The following is a 24,678-nucleotide window of genomic DNA, read 5'->3' on the forward strand; positions in this document are numbered from 1 at the left end:
TTTTTACTTAATGCTGCTGAAGCTCAGAGTGAGAAATGAAGCTTCTATTTTCTAAAATATGTGGCACTGGTTGCGGGTAATTTGCATAACTACATTATAAACAATCAGGCTGGGAGAGAACACAAGCAGGTGAGATAAAGGTTACTCATTTAGGGACTCACTGTCAGGACAGGTACGGTAATTTTCCATACAGTAATGGAAATTACCCAAATTTTCCTGGTACTCTTTTCCCAGAAGACTGCTCTGTCATCCTCATCTGAATTTTCACCTCAACCTGTCTTTAATTACTGAATTTTAAGATTGCAAAAGGCTTCAAGACCATATAAACAAACATATGCTGTAATGTACAGTGACAACAAGGTGGAGGAGGACTTGGCCGCTGAGCGCTTTAATAATTAGACTGTAATTGAAGTGTTTTAGCACTGTATATTGTATTTGTCATGAAAGCCCAAGAGTCTGGTTGGTTTCATTACAACAAAACACTGCAGCAGCTCATTTCACTGATTAAATACACTGAAGGTGCTGTGTACAGTCGTGTGATCGACCGCCTGAGTCCTCCTTCCTGAAAAATTAATGTGGAGGAAACCACATTAAGTCCTACAACAGAATTGAAATAAAACCACTTCCCTATTTCTTAATCGTTCCTTTCATAGATACATAGTGCAACTCAAAAATTGGATTGTATGTTTATGTTATTTTGTGTTGTGCCATACATCACTGTGTTGGTTTGTGCTGCAGTAATGTGCTATCATTTAATAAACATGGACAAATTTAATTTTCTCTTGGGGACAATAAAGGCTGTCATCTAAACATGAAAAACTCTGCCAGTCTACTAGTGGGATGAATGGGTCATTGAGGCCAGTAAAAGCTGATAAAACTGTACATTTAAGTTAAAACAGAGAACATAACTGTTATGACAATATTATTAACCAATGAACCATTGTTTCTGTTTTGCTCCATTTCTTCAGGAAGTTTTAATATTTTACAGTGATGTGTGTGTGAAGGTAATCTTGATCATATAGAGAAATCTATTCTGTTTTACTGGTTTCATCAAGACATTAAAGTTTCATTCCTGGTGGTAAATTTAAAAAAAAAAAAAAAAAAAATCAAAACTGAGCCTAAACTGTATGGATGGTAGTCTTTGAACTGTTTTACAGATGGTAACTACTGCACAGTCGCAGATCAGAAACATATGGTTGTGAATTATGTTGGCCAACAGTGAAGAGTTTATCCAGAACATGTGGTGAACATAAAAGAGCTGCCAGGAACCAGAAAACAAACGCCAAAGATCACACATACACAAGAAAATGATTTCTGTCAGAAATGTATTAAATTAATCACTTTCATTACTTTAACAAGCACAATTTACAGTCAAAAACAGGCTATGGTCCATTAGTGCTTTAGACAGCAAGTAATTAATACATTAGTCATTTTTCGACACACAAGGGCAGGATTCTTTAAAAACTGCAGTTAAGTCAGGTCACCTTTAATATTATTAGACATTTAGCTGTACAAGAGACTGTGCATGATGCCCCTCACACCTTTAGAGAGGCAAGAGGAAAATGTCTGCCATGTTATTTAACATATGCACGACCTCGGAGAGGTTTATGTACAACTAGCATGTCTTTCACTTGAGAGATAGACACATGTAGGTGTATACACCCACCACGTTAATTAAATTTATGTTTGAGCACTCTTCAGAAATGGCTCGTCTGCTGGTTTTTCAGATCCTGAGAAGACAAGGACTGATCCTTTGGCAAGACACACTAATCTGAGGATCTGAAACTCCAGGGCTGGGCTTTTAAATATCACAGTAGTTTTTTAACCTACAAAAGATTTTGTGCATTTTAAACCAGATTAACCTCTTTCTAATAGAGGCAAGGCGTGCCTTAGGGTGTATGCAGCTTCTCTGCATTCAAGCTTTTAGCTCAATGTAGAGAGAAAAAAGAAAACCCCACAGCAATTTCTTCATGCCTTTTGAGTAAAGGGAAACCACTGAGGTCACATATGGCAATCACGGCACACAAAATCCATGTAGCGTTAAAAAAACACATCAATATCTTATCAGGAAAACACTGTTAGATGGGCCACAGCATAATACCTGGGCAAAACACACTTAAAGACGGAGCTTTCAACATGCCCCAGTAATAACTGAATCCAATAAATAAAAATGTAATGAGGTGAACTGCAATAAAGAAATAGGTTACATCATTGTCATAATATCATTTCAACTATGCAAAGTGAGGGTCTGAGGTACAGAATCCACACAAGGCATTGATTCTTTTAAACACTTCAAAATATAATCTACAGACAAAATGTATTGGTGTTGAACAGACACAGGATTTACACAACTGTCAACAAGTAATCAATAGAGCATGATTTAAATCAATTGTACATTTTGTAAACTGGATTTGATTTAGGAAACAAACCACCCCAAACATGTTTTGGGGAGGTCCCATCTCCAGAGAGTCATCCATTTTGTTGCATAATGTCATTTGAGCTTGGGCTGGAGTTCTTTTAGCTGACAGGTTTTTTTAAAGAGTCCGTAAGAGGGAGGAGCAAAAATCAGAAGATTAACTTCCAGATAAAATTTTGGACAATTGAGGTATCAAACAACCAATTGTTTCCCATTTCAAGAGGTACAAAAGTCGAATTCCTGGAAGAAATATTAGGACACTGCATTTTCCAAGGTGGCTGGAATGTTGACTACATTTAGCCCCTTGTCCCAAACACCACTCTGACCCCTCTTCTCACATGGTGAAAGCAGAGGCTAAGGAGGATCTGTGCAATATAAGGACGGGACAGGGGCAGAAGAGTAGTTACGCACTGTACTGGACCATGGAGAAATTCTTCATGGCGCTGTCCAGTGCCACACCGGCCTCCTGCATTTCGTACCTGTGGGCAACACCAAGAACAAACAGAGTCAGTTCTCTCTAAATTCATCAACGTTTTATTACATTTGTATCAGCGGTGGACCTTTACATGCTAACTCACTCACGTACTCACCAGTCAGAGGTGGAGACAGTGTAGTAGACGGGCAGCTGGGGAGAGCCAGAGAGGCAGCTCAACTCCTCCAGACCGCACGCTCCCATGTTGGAGAAGAGAAGCCAGTCTCCCACACTGAGCTCAGGCAGCAGGCAGCGCTCCACCACCTGGTCCAGCTCGTCCAGTGACGGACCCCACAGGCTGCTGGGATACACCGCCTCGTCCGCACACAGCACATGCTGGATGGAAGAAACAATGTACCAAAATATGTTACAATCAGAAATGTCAGTGATTGCTCCTCCCTAAACACTTCTGTTACAATGAATGACGTCTCTACTGCACATGTGAAATTATACTGAGATATACAAAAATTATAACATAAGAGAAGAGCAACATATCTAGATGATTAGTCAGCAACTGAAGAAATGACACACAGTACAAATACCAATAGAAATATTTTTTTTTCTATCACATACAGCACTGATGCATCATCATTTCAAACTGTATTCCTGTGGTAGCTAACAGCTGTTTTTATTGATATCCCAACCTCCATTGATTATTTGTTAGCAAGCTAACTAACACTGGATGGTCTCTGGTGTGTGGAAATAATCACAGCAGCTCTGAAGCACCAAAGCACCATTTCTACATCACAAGTTGTTTTTGTTCATTTTACACTGATCACCTGTTATTTATGATTACATTATTAATTAACTATAGCTCCAGTTTTACGTAATGTTGTGTTGTTTATGTCACTTTTAGTTGGTCTTGTTTGGTTGAGGTAAACAAAGCACAGAAGAGGAAATACTTTGGCAGGAAGGACGACTGGATAACAACCAGTTGTTTGTAAGTTGCCGTTAGCCTTTTTGTCAGATTATGTCACATCATTGGATGTAACAGTATATTTAAATACCCGGGCTTTGTATTGAAAAACCCAGGACCAATGTAAGCTCTTTATATGGGTCAATACAGTCCACCATGTAAAGAAACTCTGATCCTACTTCCTTAAAATACTCATAATGCATGACCCCGTTCCTGATTCAACGATAGCTTCTATCAGATCCTTCATTCAGTCCTGAATAGTGTTGACTCCCTTGGGTGGAGGCCTACTAACCTTGTGCACTGATGGGGCAGCGATGGAGTTTCCCAGCAGTTTGTGGCTGAATGGACCATAAACACCCTCATTCATGTAGTACAGGAACTCAGTATCCTCATTGTTTTCACCTGTGTAAGTAGATTGTGAAGTCAGAAATATAGAACATGCGGTTTAATCTGCAAACTGAGGAATCCAGAGTGGGACTTCTGATGGTTTTGTTATAATTATTCTACAGCCATGTGTAAAAACTGCAAATACAAGACCATAAACCATTCTGTACTTTGTAAGACAACAAATATTCACAGTCAGGAGTGAGAGGCAAATGTATTACAGTTAGATTTAACAGGGCTAGAGAGAATTAAAGAACTTGCCTTGAGGTAGGCTGTCCCAGTGGCGGGTCACCACCTTTTTGGCGATCACGTTGACAGCCAGGCTGAAAGCAGAGGCCACGTAGAAGCTGCCTGGCTGGGCCAACACTTGCACACCAGACAGTGGGGGGAAGTAAGCATCTAGCATGGGTCTGACTGCAGACTCAACCTATACAAAGAAACATGAAGTATGCACTCAGAGGTAGTTCCCAGATTTAAAAAAAAACATGGTGCAAGAACTTTACTTAAAGGCATTAAGTGCTTTTAAAGCTGAAATTCATAACTTTCTGCATATTGTTAGTAAGAGGCAATAAATATGACATTTGAGCTTCAAAAAGATGGCAGAGTAAGCAGAGTTGAAGGACGTGGAGATGTCCTTGAGTAAACAGGTCATGTCTTTGATTAATTTGTTGCAGACTAAAAAGAATGAAGTGGCATGGGAAGATGTACATTTTGCAATGTGTTATCTGTCTCTGCCTGCTGCACTGCACCAAATTTTACCTGTTTGAGCTGAAACTCTGAGCCAGTGAATCCACCTCCAATGTCCAGGATGTTCATGTTAAAGCCCAGGTCCACCTGTCAAGGCAAGGCAGTTTTATTAATAAAGCACATTTCATACAAAGAGGTAGATTCAAGGTGCTGCACAGAGAAGTTAAACCAACACAAGCAACCTGAACAGAGACAACAAACAATCAGTTGTTACCCTTAATTGCAAAGACACAAAATATAAAATGGAAATCAAGTTGACTTATATCTACAAAATGCCTACTCAATCATTTTAAAATTCAAGATATTGTCCAGACAATATCAGTATTTGATGTCTGTTGTTGGTGTTCAGCATGCAAGGTGATAATCCAGATACTGGTATTCATCAGTTAATGGCAGTGAATGCACAACTTCAAAAATGTCTCTCTAAATTCAGTTATCACCTTAGACACATTTAATACTTGTTAGCAGATGTGTCATCAAGTCCCAAAACTTCAACTTAATTGTTTTGTTTTCAAGAGTACCAAAAGTATCCTGTTTTTTTTCTTAATCTGAACAGTCAACAGTACTCACCCCCATGTCAAACACACAGCGGGCGTCTGAGAGTGCATGGGTGTAGGCCTGTTGCAGGTCTTGGCAGGAGCTGGGGATGTGGAAGGTTACCCCCACCACCTGGACGCCCAGCTCCTTGGCTGCCTCCAGCAAGTGCCGACAGCTCTTCAGAGAAGAACCGAAGGCCATACTGGTCTCAGCTGCATGTGCTTCAGTGGTCAACTGCAGCAGCAACCTACGAGAAACAAAAGAACAACAACAGAAAACATAAGACAAAAGCATTCTTCTAAGCAAGATCAATAATTCTGAGATACTGATTAACGTAAGTCAAGTATCTCTGGGCTTTTGACATCAACTTTAGACTGTTTTCAGAATGACCAAACTTTGAGATTACAACTAAGAAGTCAAACAGGAAATGCTCTATGGTGCCTCTAGAGGTCAGACACTCCACATGTCTATTTGTTCACTTACTTTGCACTCGGGTGGAGGCGGGAAATCTTGGACAACTCAGCCTCATTTTCGCAAACAAGGTGCTGGATGTTATTCTTGGCAGCGTGCTTGATATGCGCCAGCTGCTTGCAGACACCTGACAGAATGATGTTTTCGGGTGGCACGCCATGCTCCAGCACTAGGCTCACTTCAGCCTGGAGGAAGGAGGACACACACATTAGACACATTAATGCAGCAAAGTCTAAAAGCCTCATCAAAGCAATCAAAAAAAGGTACCAACTGTGTTGCATAAGTTGAAAGGATAATAGCCACCAGCTGACTAGTAATCAATTGAGTGCATTAGATGTAATTGCCTCTAGATGTTGAGTGCTTTCATAAGAGGATAAAGCATTACACAGTTTCAAAATAAATAAAAGCTATGTGGGAATTTGTATCCGTTAAGGTGAAAGCTTACTTTGTTGGTGCAGACAAAGCCCAGGCCCAAGGAGGCCAGCACCTCGATGACTGCAGGGCTGCTGTTGCACTTGACTGGGAAGTAAGGCTGCAACTGTGGCACTGTGCTCTGCCAGCATACATGCTGCTGCATCAGAGCACCGAGGTCACCCACCACGAACGCACTCTTCTCCACCTGGGAACACAAGAGAAAGTAACGGTTGGAGTACATGAAGAGTACGCAAAGCAACTTCTATTATGAATATATTATTGAAAAGTCTTGGTGTAAAGAGTAAATAAGAGATATATGAGATACATGTGCGAGTGACACAGTGTCTTTTAAAGCATTTTGGTAATTTCACCCACTGACCAGAGCCTGCTCGCAGATGTGTCCGTCAATAACATCTTCAAGGGTCACTCCTCCCTCCAGGAGTTCAATGATGTAGCTGGGTGTGTCAGCGAGTCCTTTCATCTCAACCGTATTCCGCTAAGCCGACAATCATAAAGAACAGATAAGCAAGTCAAGGGGTCACGACTGAGCCAATGGGGTCCTGCCGGTATGCAACAAACTGAGAGAAAGAAAGGAAGGAGAGAAAACATGATTAATATCACCACAATTCACTTTTTTACTGTAGATTAAATAACAAATGAAATGCACAGGGACAAGGATGATGAATTACACATAAAGTCCAGACATGTCATTGAGCTTTTATTAAAATCTATTGACTTCCTATGAACCTTAACATGAGTAAACATGTTAACTCACACCATTTGTTTGTTTGCCAAATTCTACTAGAACACAATGCTCCTGGACTTTGCTACAAGTGTCTGAGCGTGTAAGCGAGCATGCGTCTTTGTGTACAATGATCACTCACATGGACAAGTCAGGAGATGGACCTGTCCCGCTATCAGCTAGGATCCCAAGGCGGCTCAGCGTTGAAGTCAAAGTGCTCCCGGTAAAGAGCCGCCCCTAGGCCCTCTGGGTAGCGCTCATACACCTGTGCAGAGACAGGGGAGCCCTGAGGAACAAGCACACATAACATTAGATTAGTGATTAGTCATACAGTTTGTGCTCTGTTTACCACAAGGGAGGAAAAAAAAGTATCATATCACATGACATGCCCTTGGCTCAAGCTTGTCAGTCATTTTATTTCTTCTAACATTACAAAGTTCACCTCTATCATCTTTGGTTTCACTGTGGTCAAATCTTCGGACAGAATCGATATGTTAGGTAACTTCCACGCCTGTTTACGTGGCTTTTTTTTTTTTTAAAAACCAATAAGATAAACAACCAGAATACTAATTTTGGCTCAATCGAAACTACCTGTTTCTAGCCGTAATCAGTCAACATTATGCCTATAGAGGAACACGCGCATGCGTTGTAATGGCGCAAATAGTGTCACAACTTGACAAATGAGATAATAATATTTTAGTGAGTCACTATATGAAATCATTAAACGCTAAATCGCGGCAAATGTCGTTAACAGTTGCATTTTACATGTAGGTTAAAAGTACCGTTGCGTTTAACGGAAACGCCATCGCGAGGAAACGCGCTGCCGACAGATTCTTGGCAACGAGCGAGCTGCCACCGATAGAAGCTCATGTAAGCGACTGTATTTAACTAATAACACCGAAACAAAGCCGAACACTGACAAAAACACACGAATTAACACTCACTCGACGTCCCAAAATCGCTTTATAATTCATTAATATCTTAAGAAGTGACGTTGAAGCAGTCCAATAGGATTTAATGAATCGGTCTGTCATGTGTGGCAAGAAGGCAAAAAGACCAGCCCGCCATGTTACGTCCGCCCGCTGAATCCAAGGAACTCAACCGAAGTGCCTCGCAGTACTTACGTGAGATAACGGCCAGAATGTTTTGGAAAATCGTCTTCTCTTTTTCGGCGGAATTTTTAAAGAGTAGTGGGCACAGCGATATAAGAAAGAAAGAAGGCTGTTGTTGCCATATGTTCAGATGAGGGACGAGCGTCGGCTTGCTGATCGGCGTCTTCTCTCTCGGCTGGTGGGAGGAGAACTAACCGGAGCGAACAGGGGAAGTGGAAAATGTAATCAACGGCCCGTGGGCGGGGCTTGACGTTCAGTTCCACCAATGATCTTCCTGCATTTTTCAGATCATACCAAATATGTATTTCCGAATATCATACAGGCTACAGTTAGATCTGTGGTGTTTATTCAGGTTACATAACCATAAACTTTCCGTAGATGGCCACTCCAAGACCTCTGTTGCTCTTGTTTTTGTGGGACAATTCCGACAAAAACAGTGCAACAATAGTCCCTCCAGGCCTAGAACCTCAAAAATTAACTCACACTTAAATTAAGCGCAACAATGGTACCTCCAGCCCAGACAAAAAGGCAAGTGGGGGTCAAAGTGCCATTCAGTGAGTATTTGGTGACATTGACATGACAGCTTGGTGGCTGTTGTTTGAAAACTGACCGACCAGTAAGGCTTTGAAAATCAAACCAGATGAAACTCTATGCAAGTCAATGGGGAAAAAGAAAGGAAACTAGATACAAGGAGTACCCACACACTGAATCAGATATCCCTTTTCTTTATTTGCAACGTTTCTACCAACTCTGTCTTCCTCAGGTCTTCGTTTGCCTGAGGGAGACCTGCAGTTGGTTGAAATGTTGCACCCCACTGAGGTTTTGTGGATGTGCACACGGCACCTTTGTCTCATTGAAAAAGAAAGTAAAAGCGTTAAGAAGGGAGAACAAGTTGTATAAGCTGTATAAAAGCAAGCACATCTGTTGGTGAGAAAAAACTAAAGAAAAACACTCATTAGTGACTGTTTATGTGGCTTATGCCACGGGCCGCCCCTGCAAATACACATGGTTGCTGTTGTACAATTCCATCTGCATGTATAGGAGATGGACCCTTTGTAAAAAACATTCCTTTCACATTCAGTTTTTATGCACCACATATCTGGAATAAACTCACAGAAAACATGGTCTGCTGCCCAGTTCTTTTAAATCAAGGCTTAAGACGTTTCTGTTTGCCGCTGCCTTTTATTAAATCCTGTTCCGTCTGTCCTATTTTAGCATATTTTTTATTTTCTATTTAACTCTTTTTAATTGTATTTAAATGTGTCTTTTTTATAATGCATTGTGTTTCTTTTACATTTTGTCGAAATGCCTTTTACTGTACGTTTTATGTTAATCACTTTGAATTGCCTTTTTGTTGAAACGTGCTATGCAAATAAACTTGCCTTGCCTTGCTTTGCATAATAAAGGAACCTAATAGTTTAATTTACTTAGACCTACAGTAAAACTGTTCTGATAACGGGCTCTATGGTGAAATATCTGCTGTATGTCACTAACTTATTTAAATTAGTGACACACAGCAGATATTTCACCATAGAGCCCATCAATAAATTCTAATATTTATGCATTTGAAGATTAAAAAGCCTGTTGAAGTGACACTGTAAAATACACCTTGTTGGATGTTAAATTAGATTTCCAAAGTTCATTACACAAAAATCGAATGTAAATATGAAGTGAATATCTACTAAGAGCCTATGGTGAACAAAAAATGCCAGTAAAAATGTTTTATGTAAAAATAAGTTAAATACAGTTAGGGAAAAACACTTGTTCCGCTTGTTTGTTTGTTTTTTAACACCTTTCAAAGATGCTTGTTTGTTTAAGGATACACATTATGTATAACCTAAGGATATTTGAATTTTCCTTGTTTAATGTTCCTTTCAAGTCTGTTTGAGAATGCAAAAAGATGCTGCACTCTTCATTGACATCTTTATATTAAATGAATTCACAGCCAATGTTTTCATCCCTGATTTATTCTTATACAGCATTCATGAGCCTTGAAGGCATTTGTGATTAAATAAGCATAAAGTCCTAATGGCTGAGGAAGTTACAAGGTTGAGAATGTCACTGGGTCAAACGCCTTTTATTTACAACAGTCTCAGTCATTCACGAGTGACTGTTTAAACAGCCTTGTTGAACTCAGCTATGCATGATTTCTCTGTATTTTTATGGACGCTCAAACAATCATAAAACAGAGGTGTGGAGGAGACAATGCATACTAAACATGCTTCCATCTAGGTCGGGGTTATTTTGATATTCACCGTGTTCCTGCTTGTGTCTCATGGAATGTGGGGGATTATTAAGATTCAAGAGCTTATTGGATATTTTGTTGATTAGTCCGTAAGCCTTTGTCACACCCACTTACAGCTTTAGTTCAGCTGTGATAATTCAGCGTTTTATGCAATTCAGTTTGATAGGGGAAAAAAAAAATCATTTTGCAAAATTAACGTCATTAAGCATGGTGGTCAGGAGATCAGTACAGCACTGAATGACTGGCAAGACAAGCACCAAAACTCAGCCTGCAGCTGCCTTAGTCGTATGACTTGTGTTTCTGTGGCACTGGAGCAACACGCTGCATGGCTTCATCTAACTGTAACTGTCTGGCTGTCCTATAGCTCTTATCTTTGTTTTATCAAAGTCACTCCAGGGGACACTGTGTTCACATAACAGCATGGCCTAGAAAACATCCTACTGTAAACAACAAAGAAAGTTCTATAAAAATACTGTGATACTGATACTTTGAAGGCTCTCAGCTGGTTGGTTTTTTTTTTTTTACTATGTTTAGAGACCAAGTGACTGGATGTAATGTATGGCTATATGCTGTACAGTCACGTGAATGGCCTTGAGGTAGAAACCAGAAATAGTTAATCAAATTGGGCTGAACTCTTCTCATCCCTGAGAAAGAAGGTATTTCTAGGTACTTATAACTACTTTTTGGAGAGTCAAGTTAAGGTTTATTCATGAAGTAACTGTGTGCAATAGAAGATAAAAGATAAAGTGCTGAGCAGAGCTGTAAACCTTAAATAAACAACACTAAAAAGCAAGCAAAGACAGCATTTTGATGTTTATTAATGTTTTTGATAAAATAATTTAATATTTTTTTAAGTAATGCTCGCATTTTTCCAGTTTTAGTTATCAGACAACTGAATTTTGGATTATGACTGTTCCTGTCATTTGAATACAAGATGGTCATCAATTAAATGGGACAAATATTTCAAACTGGTGTAATGCTGTTTTCTTTGTATGTTCAATATGTTCACAGTTTCCTATCAACAATTCGACAAAGTTAAAGTACTAAAAGTATGTGCTTTATGGGTCATGTCAGAGTCCATGAGGACAGGACTGAATTAGATTTTTTTGCTTCAGTTCCACTAATTTTTTAAGTCAATGACTTGACTGTCCTCAGGAAGGAAACTGAATTTGCAGCCAGAAGTAAAGATATAAACAGATAACGGCATAAATAATCAATCCTCAGTAGACACAGCACACCCCAAAATGCAAAAATTTAAAAACAAATTGCAAAATATGAATAGTTCAGAGACAACTTCTCTGTGTGTAAGGGACGTTATGGTTACGGATAAGTTGTACTGGCATATTAGGTTTATATGACCAGAAAATTGAAGTTCAGAAATGCCCAAACTAGTTCTGAGGTAATAGAAACAGTGTCTACAAAACATAGTTTGTCCTCCAGAAAACAATCACTACTAATGACTATTTTTTCATTGTTGAATGTCCCGCTCAGTACATCTGTTGTTCACAATAGGCCTTCACTTGACTTGGGACAGTGAACCAGCATGAGCAGTACCAGGACCCTGAAACACCTGTTCTTTTCCTGCTGAGACATGTCAAACTGTCCACTGTGAAAAGGCTTATTCTTAAAAAAAACCAAAACAAATTTAAGGGATCCTTATCCAAAATATGTGTGCATGTTATGTGTTTACATATAAAATGAATATTGGCAGATATCTTGTAATTATTTTTTAAAAACTCTCAAATATTGATATTGGTATCAGCCTCAAAAATGCAGTCAGGCTCTGGTATAGTAGTTAGAATAGTTATAACTTTAATGTTGACCTTTGAACATGATGCAGTACAGAATAATGGTTGAAGATGAAGACTAACTCCACAGTTTCTCTGGGTTACAAACAGCTGAATGTTCAAAAATGCTGTTGCTGCTTTACTGCCACTGATTCACTGCCACCTAAAGGCAGAACTGTAAAGTAACATGCTGTAGTTGTTGCATTTTACCAAAAGAGGCTGATATTGAGAGGCACCCACTTATTTCCCCAACCTTATTGAATAAATTCAATACATTCAATACATAGAATATACATGTTTCAGGCAGTTTTCATTATAAAAGTTGCTGTAAATATACCTCACAGTATAAAAATAATATAAAAATAAATTGAATTGCACAACAAATAACAAAATGTAGGGAAAGGAAAGAATCATAACAAAAACAAAAACCTTCAGGGTCTGGTAAACAACTGCTGGAGTAAATCTGAAATATCTAAATAATAATAATAATAATAGTTTTTTTCAATTTATAATTTTTTAGTTTTCATTTTTAGTAGTCAAATATGTTTTAAAAGTCAGTATCTTTAAAAAACATAAAAGGAGGATATTCTTTTAAGCCATATCATTTTATGGATATAATATTTTGTCAGGATATTAATCATTTGTGTAAATTTCACCTGCTGAGAAGTTTGATTGTTAAAATGAGTAATATATTAATCTTTGTTAGAATATCTTTGTCAATTTTTTTGGAAAGGTTCTTCTGTAAATCAAACCAAAAAGAAGTAGCATTAAAACAATCTACAAACACATGTTCAATATTTTTCCCCTCACAATCACAAAAAGTGTATCTGTTCTTTACAGTTGGGAAGAAATGACAGATAATAGCTTTAACAGGGTATTACCATACACATATATATGTCTATATATATATGTGTGTATGGTAATACCTGTGTACAATCTTAAACAGAAACTCCTTGATTCTTTGGAATTATATATTCATAAGGTATCAGAAAGATGGTGTTCCGTTGTTTTCTATTGAAATGTAACTGAGGCGCCTTCTTATAGATGTCAAAACAAACACTTATGCTGCCTTTACGTACTGTCGGATATACTAAAATTATTATTTTAGCACAAATTACCCAGACGAAAAAATACAGTTTCCAGGAATGTGAGCGTTTTATCCAGTTGAGAATAAGTAACAAGAAATAAAACGCACATCTAAACAATACGAGTCCAACTCATATAACGTTTTTCCTCCTTTTCATCTCACCACTGCTGGAGGAATAGTAGCCACCACTTGGTTTCTAAATTAAAACAACAGCAAAAATCACTCGTTTACGGGATTTATATGGATTTACCAAGCAAAACATTTTAATCGCCTCACAGACGCTTAACACGTCTTGTTTCTGACTCAATATTCAGAGTGTGAAATTCACGATGACTTGTCGGTTACGTGAAGGCGGCATAGTGCGCAACAGTCTCTGCGCAGGCGCACAACTAGTCCCCCGATCAGCTGACTGTGTGAGTGAGATGCTCTGTTGAAGGACCTCTGAGTCGAAACCCTGCTATTATCTGCGCTATGAATGGGAAGCAGCGACTATTTAACTGAATTACACCGTGTGGACCAAACACTGACGACAGTTTACACAGCGGTAAGCACGAAAATACACCGAATATCGATGTCGTGACAGCGTGAGGCTGCAGTGCTAACAAGCTAGTCTCAGCAGCAGGCTAATACTTGATTTAACCACATATGATCCAGGTATATCTTGGTGTTTATCAGTGTTTTTTTTTTTTTTTATTAGAGGAGGATCTACAAATGTAACTCCTTAAAGCCCCCATTCTCAGCCGTGTATGCTCTGTGTTGAGTTCACAGGAAGATGTGTGTTTCAGCATGTCTTTTACAGCACAGACTCTGATCATATGACAAGTCAATCAGCAGACATGGAGAGCTGTCTGCCTTTACACTGATTCAGTGGTGCAGTCAGCAAGCTCTGTGCAGTGCAGTGACTGCATTGTAAGCATGAGGAAATGTGAGGAAGTCCATGATTCAGAAGCAACGCCAAACTAAAAAGAGGAACAAATATGACTCTGATTCACTTAGGGATTATGTCTCTGTACTGTGTGCTCGGGTGGAAAAGTACACAGCTTTTTTTTTTGTTAACTTAAGTAAATGGAAATAACTCTGTTACCAGTGAAAGCCAAAGTTTTACAGGAGAATTCTCAGCAATAAGAATCAAGTTAAAGCAGAGCGGCTCTTCCAGAGCTTAAATTTATTATATACAGTATATATCAAATCATTGGATTACTATTACTGATACATTAAAGGATAAGTTCACATTTTTTCAAGTCTTTTTTAAACAACAGTCAGGTGTCCAGATGAACCCTGAAAGAGGTTTTCCTCGCTGTCATCATTCCTGCTGTTCATACTGGCTTTTAAAAGTTCCCCTTCAGATGCACTTTCAATGTAATGAATCTTCAGCTGTCTTTTAATTTTTTAGCACAGAAGGAGGCTTTGTAAGGACTTGTAAAGGATTTTTACAAGTTGATCATATATTTTGCTTGAAAACGCTTAATCTGCAGTGTAAGCAGTAACTATACTGTAGCTGTTGGATAAATCTAGTGGAGTAAAAACGACAATATTCCCCTTTTAAAAAGTGGTGGAGTGAAAGTATGAAGCACGTTAAAATGGAAATATGCAAGTTAAGTACAAGCCTGTGTGTAGCCTACAGCCTATGACTGTAGGTTGTAATGTGAGGGAGCTGCAGAGTATCTGAAAATGCAAAGTTGGAGCCTGGCAAGTCCCTCTACCACCAAACCTCAAAATACCCCACTGTTTAGATCAATATCTTGTTGATATTTAAAGGAAAATGTTTAATTTAAAATCCTCCTTAGCAATGTCAGAGTCAGGAACTGAACAGCCGCCCTCGTAGGATTTCATGAGCTTCTTCAGCAGGGAGGATGCAAGCTGTTACATGTTTCTCTGCCTGTCAACAATATAAATCTTGTGATTAAATATAAATCATTTAGCAGAGCTTTTTTAATCATCCACTTCTTTTCTTTCCCACCAGTGACTCTCTTAGATCAGAGGCCCGGTGGACAAACCTTTTGGCAGCAGCCATGACAGAATTCTGGTTGATCTCTGCTCCGGGGGAGAAGACGTGTCAGCAGACTTGGGACAAGCTGATGGTGGCAACAACTCGCACCAACAACCTCTCCAACAACAACAAGTTCAACATCCCGGACCTGAAGGTCAAACATGACAGTCATCTATCAGCCATTAGTGGACATCACCAGGAAGATTATGCAGCAAACGTAGTTACGGTAGTGATGATTTGTTAATATGTTGTGTTCTGTCTCTAACAGGTTGGAACACTAGACGTCTTAGTGGGTCTCTCGGATGAGCTGGCTAAACTGGACACGTTTGTGGAAGGGTGAATGTTACATTTGCAAATATCATATTATTTCTCAGTTTAAATAGTTTGTTTGACTCTTTAATTAATTTAAGAAACTTTATTTCTTTGGCAAATTTTCGTGAGGACCGTAGAAGAACAATAAATGCCACGTTTGAAAAGCACAATCCTGCATTTTGTTTCTTTCTTTCCCCTCTGCTTGTCTGTAACCACTCTCCTCATCCCGTGTTGTTCTTAGTGTGGTGAAGAAGGTCGCTCAGTACATGGCCGACGTTCTGGAGGACAGCCGAGACAAAGTCCAGGAGAACTTGCTGGCCAACGGAGGTAATCATTTTAACACTGACATCTTCACGAGTTGACAGACATAAAGTGATGGAGGTGGTCGAAAGCAGAAACCAGCATGATGCTGTTGATAAGACTTCAAAGCAGGAAGTGATGGGTCAATTGTTATAGCATACAAAGCCACTGATGACTTTAATCTGGTCTCTACTCTCTACAGTTGACCTGGTCACCTATATCACCAGATTTCAGTGGGATATGGCCAAGTATCCAATCAAACAGTCACTGAAAAACATCTCTGAGATAATCTCCAAGGTTTGTTGGAAAAAAACTCATTTTTGGTTGTTTATAATGTTTATAATTGCAGTCTGTTGTTGCGTTTCCTTTCACTGGCCTGGTGCAGTAAAAGTTCCCCACTGAATTGATTTATAACGTCCACCCTCTCTGTTTTGGTTTATAGCAAGCAACTCAGATAGACAACGACCTGAAGGCCCGAGCTTCAGCTTACAACAACCTGAAGGGAAACCTGCAGAACCTGGAGAGGAAGAACGCGTGAGTAACAGTGAATGAAAGCTGTCATTCCCCTTTTTCAGACATCAACTTAGTGCAAAATGTCCACATATGTAGTCTAAAACCTGATAACATGCTGTTGTCTTAAGCTTTAGTTAATGAAAAATATATATTATTGACTTACAGGTGAGTCATTTATAACTAAAAAGACTGGTTTTTGTACAAATATCATCCACGGCCTACACACAACAGTTGCATACAGAATCTACGCAGTAAAAAAACCTTCATTTTAACAAAAATTCTTCTGACCAAAAAGACGATATCTAACATTTAGCTGCCTCCTTTGCATAATGTCGATCAAACTTTATTTAAATTGCGTTCAGCTTTATTTTGTACAAGTTGAATGCAATTCAAAGTGCTTGACAGATGACTGATGAACGCACAGCATGATGAATATGGATTGGCAGACAAATGCACATCAAGATAAAGGTACACTATGGACATTAAAACAAGGTGACTAGTAAAATGTAAATACAATAAATAAATAATACAAGATATATAATAGATTAGATAGAAAAAGACTTAATAAAACTTATACTATATATAATATAATAAAGTATAATAACAGTAAAATAAAAATGAATATAATAATTTAATAATACTTTAAAAGAGAACAGTGAAAATAATATGAGGCAATAAAAGACACGAGTCAAAAAATATACAAAATAAATAGGTTACAATAAAACAGTAAAATGTTAAAAAAAAATAAATTATATAATAATAAAACTATAAAATTATAAGACACTTCATGAAAGCCAGGCTTGATGGATTTTATGTTTTCATTCAGTCAGAGGCTGTTTTACACAGACGAAGATGAGTTTCTATACTTTGCATTGTGACTTTGGAGCATCTGTAATATTTTTATTGCGTTGTTACCTGACAGTTGGGACTGTGTGTGTCGTCCTTTAGGGGGAGCTTGTTGACCAGGAGTCTGGCTGACATAGTGAAGAAAGAGGACTTTGTGCTGGACTCAGAGTACCTGATTACCATGCTGGCGGTCGTCCCAAAGTAAGTACACCTGCATCATATATATTAATCATTTCAGTCATTTTTCAAGCAAAAAATGCCAAATATTTTATGGTTCCAGCTTCTCAAATGTGAAGATTTGCTGTTTTCTGTTTCATAGATGGCAGTTAATCTCATATCCTAACATTTTAGACAAAATAAGCAATTTTTATCTAGACAAAACAATCGATTATATGTATGTGATGAGGTTTATTTGTTCCATGCCAACTTGAGCTGCAACGATTAATCGATAGACGGAAGATTAATCAGCAACAATTGTGATAACTGATTGATCATTTCAGCCATTCTTCAAACATTTGATGCTTCCAGGTTCTTAAAATTGAGAATTTGCTGCTTTTCTTGGTCTTACATTATTGTATATTAAATATTTTGAGGTTTTGGACTATTTGACGGACAAAACAAGACATTAGACAATGATGTCATGTGATGATGATGTGATGTCACTTTGTGCTCTGGGATATTATCGTTTCTTGATCGCTGAATCAACAAAGTAATCGACACATTAATCGATAATGAAAAGAATTTTTACTTGCAGACCTAATGTCAACTATGGCTAGAGAGCATGAAAATAGTTTTTTAACAATTTTATTCATTTAGATTTTAATATTTTGTATTTAAAACAGACGACAAACCACTAAAAAGAATTTCAGTCGCCTGAGTTTCAGTTTCACTGTCAGATGATGCAGAGACTCTGATAAGTGAATATATTTTGGGCATTAAACTGATCTGATCGCAGCAGAATATAATTCCAACTGGTGACAGTAAACAAAGATTAGTGTCAGCTTCAAACGTTCATACTGGTTGAACCGCAGTAGACAAAATGTTGACGGATGTTTCCCCTCTCACCAGGACAAACTATGCTGACTGGCAGAAGACGTATGAAACTCTTGCAGAGATGGTCGTGCCGCGCTCCACTAAGTAAGTATTCACTACTGTAGATGATTCAGCTCTGTTTTTGTTTTGGTTTTTTTGCCAAATTTACTAATTATCAACCAAAGGAAGTAGCAATTATTCTCTCAGCCCAGTTTCAATGTTCATGTTTTTTTTTATCATAAAGGGTTTTAAGTCACAATATCATATTTCCTAGAAAATCGCACACAGTGGGTTTAGCCTCTGATTAAAAGTGACCTGTGTAAAAAAAACCAAACAAAAAAAACCCAAAAACCAATTGACTTTTATTAGAAAGGAAATCATTATGTGGTTGACCTGTGGAAAGCAATTGACCTTTTGCCAACATGGCTGGAAGATTTGAGACGTTATGTTCGGGCTTTTGGACTGACACGGCTCCGTGTGATGTGGTAACCTAGCAACCTGTATTTCTAAAGCAGATATGGAGCACTGTCCACCAGTGTGACCTGGAAACTGGACACAACCTACATTTCGCTACAGAAAGGTGGAGCAGTTTGAGCAGGGGGTCTTTTCTTAAACTGAGAGGGTTTCGTTTTTGTCGTGACATTTTCCTTTTCCAAGCTCTGCTTTGATAATACAACAGTCAACAGCTGCATTCAAAGCTCTTTTGTTATGCAGACTTGATCCTTAATTGTAGATACTTTCTATATAACATCTTTAAATTGTGTTCTAACCAGCACAATTAGTTTGTGTTGGTGGGTCATGTCCTTACTGCATTTTTTTTTTCAGACTGAAAAGAATCAACCGGTGTGTATTGAAGGAAATCGATGAATTTCAGTCGAAGCTTTGAGATCAGTGGATTTGTTTGTGTTTTAGTGTAGAGTTCAACTTTCCAATTACAAACCAATCTGGCAGTGTTAGTGTTTGTTTTCTGTGCCGTTTTGGAAGCTTGAGATTAGATTTTGTCCTTTGGAAGCATTAATATACAGTATATGAGTTGTTGTCACTTATATGAAATAATTGATTGAAACGTTGCTGTTCTCTACATTTACTATACGTGTCTACAGTGTGCAGGAGCTGATTTTTGTTACTTTGACTCATCAATTATTCATCTACACACAGTCAAAAGCAAAAATCATTTTCCTTATATGGTCCTGCTCTGGTTGAGTATAAACTGCTCCACAAAAGAGAAGCAGTTTGCAGTCAGATGTAATGTGACGCAGGAGAAGATGGTACAAATGCATTGGCTTTAATTAACTATGTTGACTTATTGTCCACAGCCCACAGGACAGTTTGACAGGCAACTAGCAGTGAAATTAGCAAACTTGAGACAAAAGGGGGCAAAAACACCACAACTGTTCTGCGTTTAATGTTTTTTATGTTCTTCTGAACGTTCTTACCAAAAAGACAGACTTGTGTGTGCCGGCAGTGGCTTGATTTTTGCTTATCCTGTGAAAGTGGACATGAATTAAGGTTAAATAAACAATTAAAACATACAGAAAATGGTGACAGCAATGATGAAAACTCAGAAGAACTGCGATGACTGCAACAATCTCTCAGGTAGAGAAACATTCAGTTTGGTGGTGTGGAAGGAAAACAAAGTAAATGTGGACACTCAACAACATGTTTTGTATGATATTTGACATAGGGGTGTTTTGTGTGTGTGTGTGTGTGTGTCAGCCCATCTTGCAGCATCTAAGGCTAATGCTGTGCTATTTATTTTTAAACCAAACCTGCTAAAATGCATCTCCGCACATACACGCAACATATTTTGAGTTCCAGCTCTCGTGTTAATCTGTCAATCCGTGTCCTCTCTTCCAGGCTGCTGTTCGAAGACAACGACAGCGGTCTGTTCAGTGTCACCCTCTTCAGGAAGGCCGTAGACGACTTCAAACACAAGGCCAGAGAAAACAAGTAAATCACTCCGTCTCACTTTCTCCACCAGCGTTACACAAGCTGCTCAAAGAGTTAATGTGTAAAGCTCATTAGAGTTCCACTTGAGCTGTGTCACAGTTTTAGCCATTTGACATTTTTTTTTTCTTTTTTGCGTTTTCTGTGAATAAGTTGATCAACCACAGATAAACAATAGTAGTGATAGCTCATGACTGAAGTAGCACACGCTGGTTTGTCATGCACTAAAAACAGACTATAATAAACACAATTTCACTGGCACTCGACAGTCTCTCCAATTAGCATGACAGAGAGATCTCATTGTGTGTGTTTATGTATATGTGTGTTTGTATGAAGCCTGTTTTCAGGAGTGCACTTGAGTGTGTGTGTTTGTGTGTGTGTGTGTGTGTGTGTGTGTGTGTGTGTGTGTGTGTGTGTGTGGGTGTGGGTGTGGGCTAGGTGCTTGTGTATGTTCCTGTGTGTTCGCTCGCAGCTGATTGCCAGCTCTCCGCTGTGTGTCTCGACGCAGGTTTACGGTGCGTGATTTCCAGTACAATGAGGAGGAGATGAAGGCAGACAAAGAAGAGATGACACGTTTGTCCACCGACAAGAAGAAACAGTTTGTACGACCACTGTTCTCAGTACTACTGATCAATTAGGGAAGGAAGATGTTGAAGGAGCACATTATGTACAGATACTGATGCTAAGAACCCCAAGCTCCATAGATACATGGATGTTTATTCCCTGTTTTTGGCTTTTAGTTTGTCTTAAATAATGTCCAAAGGAGTAAAACCAATGATAATTTCAATAAATCTGTCAAAGTTGGAAAAATAATTCTAATGAATGAATACAAGTCAGTAAATTAAAATGTATCTTACCTTTAATGTCCATCTAGGGGCCTTTGGTACGATGGCTGAAAGTAAATTTCAGTGAAGCCTTCATCGCGTGGATTCACATAAAAGCTCTGCGTGTGTTTGTGGAGTCAGTGTTGAGGTGAGCAACTGAAGACTCAGCAGCAGCCACCACTTTAAAAAAAAAATCTTCTTCAATTTAAGATTTGTTTAATGTTCTTGTGGTCCTCTTGTGTTTTGTAGATATGGGCTGCCAGTGAACTTCCAGGCCATGCTGCTCCAGCCCAACAAGAAGAACATGAAGAAGCTGAGAGAGGTGCTGTACGACTTGTACAAACACCTGGACAGCAGCGCTGCCATCATTGATGTGAGTCCACTCACCTTTTTTTAGGGTTTGGGATACAAAGTCCATACATCAGTGAAATTTAAAAGACTGAGTTTCTTTTAGAAGCTGAGGAAACCTGATAATCAGAGTTGCCATTTATTTTCACGTTATTAAAGTTTCCTGACACTGTGTTCATGTTAGCTTATTTAATTCATTGGCAGGTGACATTTCTGTACCACCAGCTTTATGTTTAGTTGACACATAAGCTGCAGGAGTGGTTGCAAGGAGCAGTGAACTTAATTTTTTTCATATATTGATTTAAGAATTGTTATTTTTTTGGGCTTGGAATTACATTCTTGAAGCTATTTTTCATTAATGGGAAGTGACATCCCCTTTTTTAATGCGACTGTCAAAAGCAATCAATGGGAACAACATGTGGGCTGTAAATCAGAGGTCTGGAACCAGGCTATCAAGTCTGAGTCTGATGTCTGGAAATAAAGAGGCTCTGGCGGTCTTCTTGATGGTCTTATCAACACTATTCAACATGTTCAACAAAGGCTGAGACAGGCTTGTAAATCCATTCCTTAATTGGTTCGCCAGACCGCCCCCCTGTTTGGTGTAAAAGATAGTACTTTGGTAGGCGTGGATGTTAAAGCCAAACCACTTATGTAGTAATAAAACTATTTTATTAACAAAGGAAAACAATGTTTTATCACAGCTTTGGTCATTTGTTCTATTGGCTATGATAACATTGTACTCAACAAAGTATTTGCTAAGATCTGGGAACACATTGAGATAGATAAAAAAAAAAAAAAAAAAAGTTTGCATAAGCAGTCAGACTGTAAACAAGCTGATGCAAAAACCTACCACGTTCTGAACACACTCATATAGACCTTTGGCACAGCACACATTTTGACACATGAAAGCAGGAAAAGCAGACATGCCATTAACATCATTAACAAATTAGAACCATTGAGTTTTTCCCTAATTCATGACCCTGGTATAGTAGCATGATGGTTCACCAGTACGGCTTCCTGGGATACTTGAATGGAACTGAGCCATTGTTGATGTTCCCCGTGTGCTTTTCCTGCTATGACAAGTCAAAACGTCACTAATAATCCCTCGTTGCTGTGGAATATTGTGTGCATGCTACGGCAAGTGTGGTGGGTCAGAGTTGAAGCAGGAAACTGTAATAGATGTTTACAACATATATGGACGTTTTGGGATGAGTTTGATCAGTTTCATTAATCTGAAGGGTTTGTTTACAACCTTCCTGATCATCTGTCGGAGCTGTTTTTAGCAACGTCACCAAATGTATTTATCTTAACATTGAACTCACCAAGGTAATTGCTTTTATAACCATCAGAACTGATCACCAGAGCTACAAAAATAAACCCCAAGTTGTAATTAACTTCAGTTTTAAGCTCCTACAGCATCTTTCATGAAATATGAATGAAAGATTTTATATTATAGTCCCCATCAGGAATGATGTGTATCACTCTTTTGTCTTCCTGTATCTCCTTTTTCCCTCACAGGCCTCTATGGACATCCCAGGTCTGAACTTGAGCCAGCAGGAGTACTACCCCTACGTTTACTACAAGATCGACTGCAACCTGCTGGACTTCAAAGTCTAGACGCGTCGCCAGCATCATCTCTCTGTGCTGTAGTGTTCTGATGTGACATGTTCACATATCCAAGCTTTACTTTATTTTCATTCCAACCATGTTCTCTCTCTTTTCTCACTTTTTTTTTTGTGTTCTCATTCTCTTTTTCCCTCCCATGTTCCTGGTACATTCCTGGGTCGATACTGAATAAGTTGCAAAGGATCGGAGTAATGACTGGTTACTAAAAACAGGATAGATTTAAGATGTAAAATAGTCTCCAGTCATAACTTCTGTTCTCCTTTGTCCCATCCCACTGTACCTCCACCAAAATGGTTGACATTCCCTCTTGACACCCAAAGGACATGTAAAATACTGCATTTTTATTGTTGTGTCCTCTCATCCTACTTAAAGTATGAACAGCGGTACACATGTGTGTGGGGGGGAAATGCGGAGAAAAGAAATATATGTTAAATATAGTATTTATATTAAGCCTCTAAAATCAGTGAATATGTTTCTATTGGTTCAGATTTTAAGGTGATGTGTTTTTAGCTCCATGTAAGGAATGTCTGTTTACAAGTAGATGTTGACCATCTTTTCCTCCCAACTCAAGCTATAATCCTGTGAAATACTGAGACATTTCATTTTACAGTATAAAGAAGCAATATATTTGCTGCTTGTATGCTCCTTTGATTTCTGTATATTAAGAAGTTTGGGAAAAATAATGATAGGTCTACGTATGTGCAAATACTGTATATTGTCAGTATATCTGAAAATTGAACTACATATTTAAAATAAATGTGACAATAAATACTATGTGTGTGAGAAAGATGTTTGATGTTGGCTCGCTGTCCTTTTAACTGCAGAATAAAGTTTAGAAAGCTTCTCAGGCTGATATATGTCAGACCATCAAATAGTATAATAGAGTAGAAAACTTAACTGAGTCTACTGGACACCATGCAAGATCTAGACTCTAAAATGACACCGCGCACAAATTTATTGAAAGTGTCAGACGTTTGAGGGGAAAGTTCATAATTTTTTTTTTTTTTTGGTTCCAAGATGGTTAAACTTTCTCTCAATGTTGCTTCAGATTTTGTGTGATAAACATAAGAAGAGCAGAACTCCACATGGGACTTATTTGATTTGAAGCATAATCTAAAAACACAGAGTGAAGCTGGCAATAAGGTTTTATCTTTCATTTCTTCCATGAGAACACAAAAAGGAAATAATTTCACTTTGAAATGAAGGTGTGTCACGGAGCTAATAATCTGTGTCTATTTTTTCCAGTGTGTTCCTCTTTTTACTTGTTAAATAAACTTTCTGATACTGCTTTCTAATACAGCAACCTCTATGATGGATTGTTAAATCACACAGTAACTGGTGGCTTTAATGATGGTTGATAAATAATTGATTAATGTTTTATAGATTTATAACTTTGAGGTTGCCAAGTGGGGAAAATTTCTCATTGGCTGGTGTTTGAATAATTTACTGTAAAGACTCTTAATTACATGATTAACTCAGACTTGCAAAATCAGTATCTTATTTAAAACCCCTTGTTAAATCCTCACTTTTATTGAAAGACTTATAATTTCAGCAGGCTAATGTGTGTTTATGTAAATACTGTATATATATTGGGAATTCATATGTCCTCT

General features: G+C 38.3%; 2 protein-coding genes across 2 annotated transcripts; one reads left to right on the top strand and one right to left on the bottom strand.

The window, feature by feature from the left end:
- Window positions 1–1,308: 1,308 nt before the first annotated feature.
- On the bottom strand, window positions 1,309–8,414 carry azin1b (antizyme inhibitor 1b). The gene is made up of 11 exons (XM_067613077.1): window positions 8,224–8,414; window positions 7,242–7,385; window positions 6,737–6,935; window positions 6,389–6,562; window positions 5,956–6,128; window positions 5,506–5,719; window positions 4,948–5,022; window positions 4,450–4,615; window positions 4,097–4,206; window positions 3,007–3,224; window positions 1,309–2,895 (listed from the first exon to the last, which is right to left on the bottom strand). Exons 3-11 carry the CDS (start codon window positions 6,836–6,838, stop codon window positions 2,820–2,822), a joined length of 1,308 nt encoding a protein of 435 aa, XP_067469178.1. The 5' UTR covers window positions 6,839–6,935; window positions 7,242–7,385; window positions 8,224–8,414; the 3' UTR covers window positions 1,309–2,819.
- Window positions 8,415–13,708: 5,294 nt separating this feature from the next.
- atp6v1c1b (ATPase H+ transporting V1 subunit C1b) lies at window positions 13,709–23,857 on the top strand. Its single transcript, XM_067613081.1, has 13 exons — window positions 13,709–13,874; window positions 15,294–15,474; window positions 15,589–15,656; window positions 15,874–15,959; window positions 16,135–16,229; window positions 16,375–16,466; window positions 17,394–17,492; window positions 18,360–18,428; window positions 20,181–20,273; window positions 20,779–20,872; window positions 21,145–21,242; window positions 21,344–21,467; window positions 22,961–23,857. The coding sequence occupies exons 2-13, from the start codon at window positions 15,343–15,345 to the stop codon at window positions 23,057–23,059; spliced, it is 1,149 nt and encodes a 382-aa protein (XP_067469182.1). The 5' UTR covers window positions 13,709–13,874; window positions 15,294–15,342; the 3' UTR covers window positions 23,060–23,857.
- Window positions 23,858–24,678: the final 821 nt, after the last annotated feature.

This window comes from Thunnus thynnus, chromosome 15 (genome assembly GCF_963924715.1).
Source record: "Thunnus thynnus chromosome 15, fThuThy2.1, whole genome shotgun sequence".
Classification (NCBI taxonomy): Eukaryota; Metazoa; Chordata; class Actinopteri; order Scombriformes; family Scombridae; genus Thunnus; species Thunnus thynnus.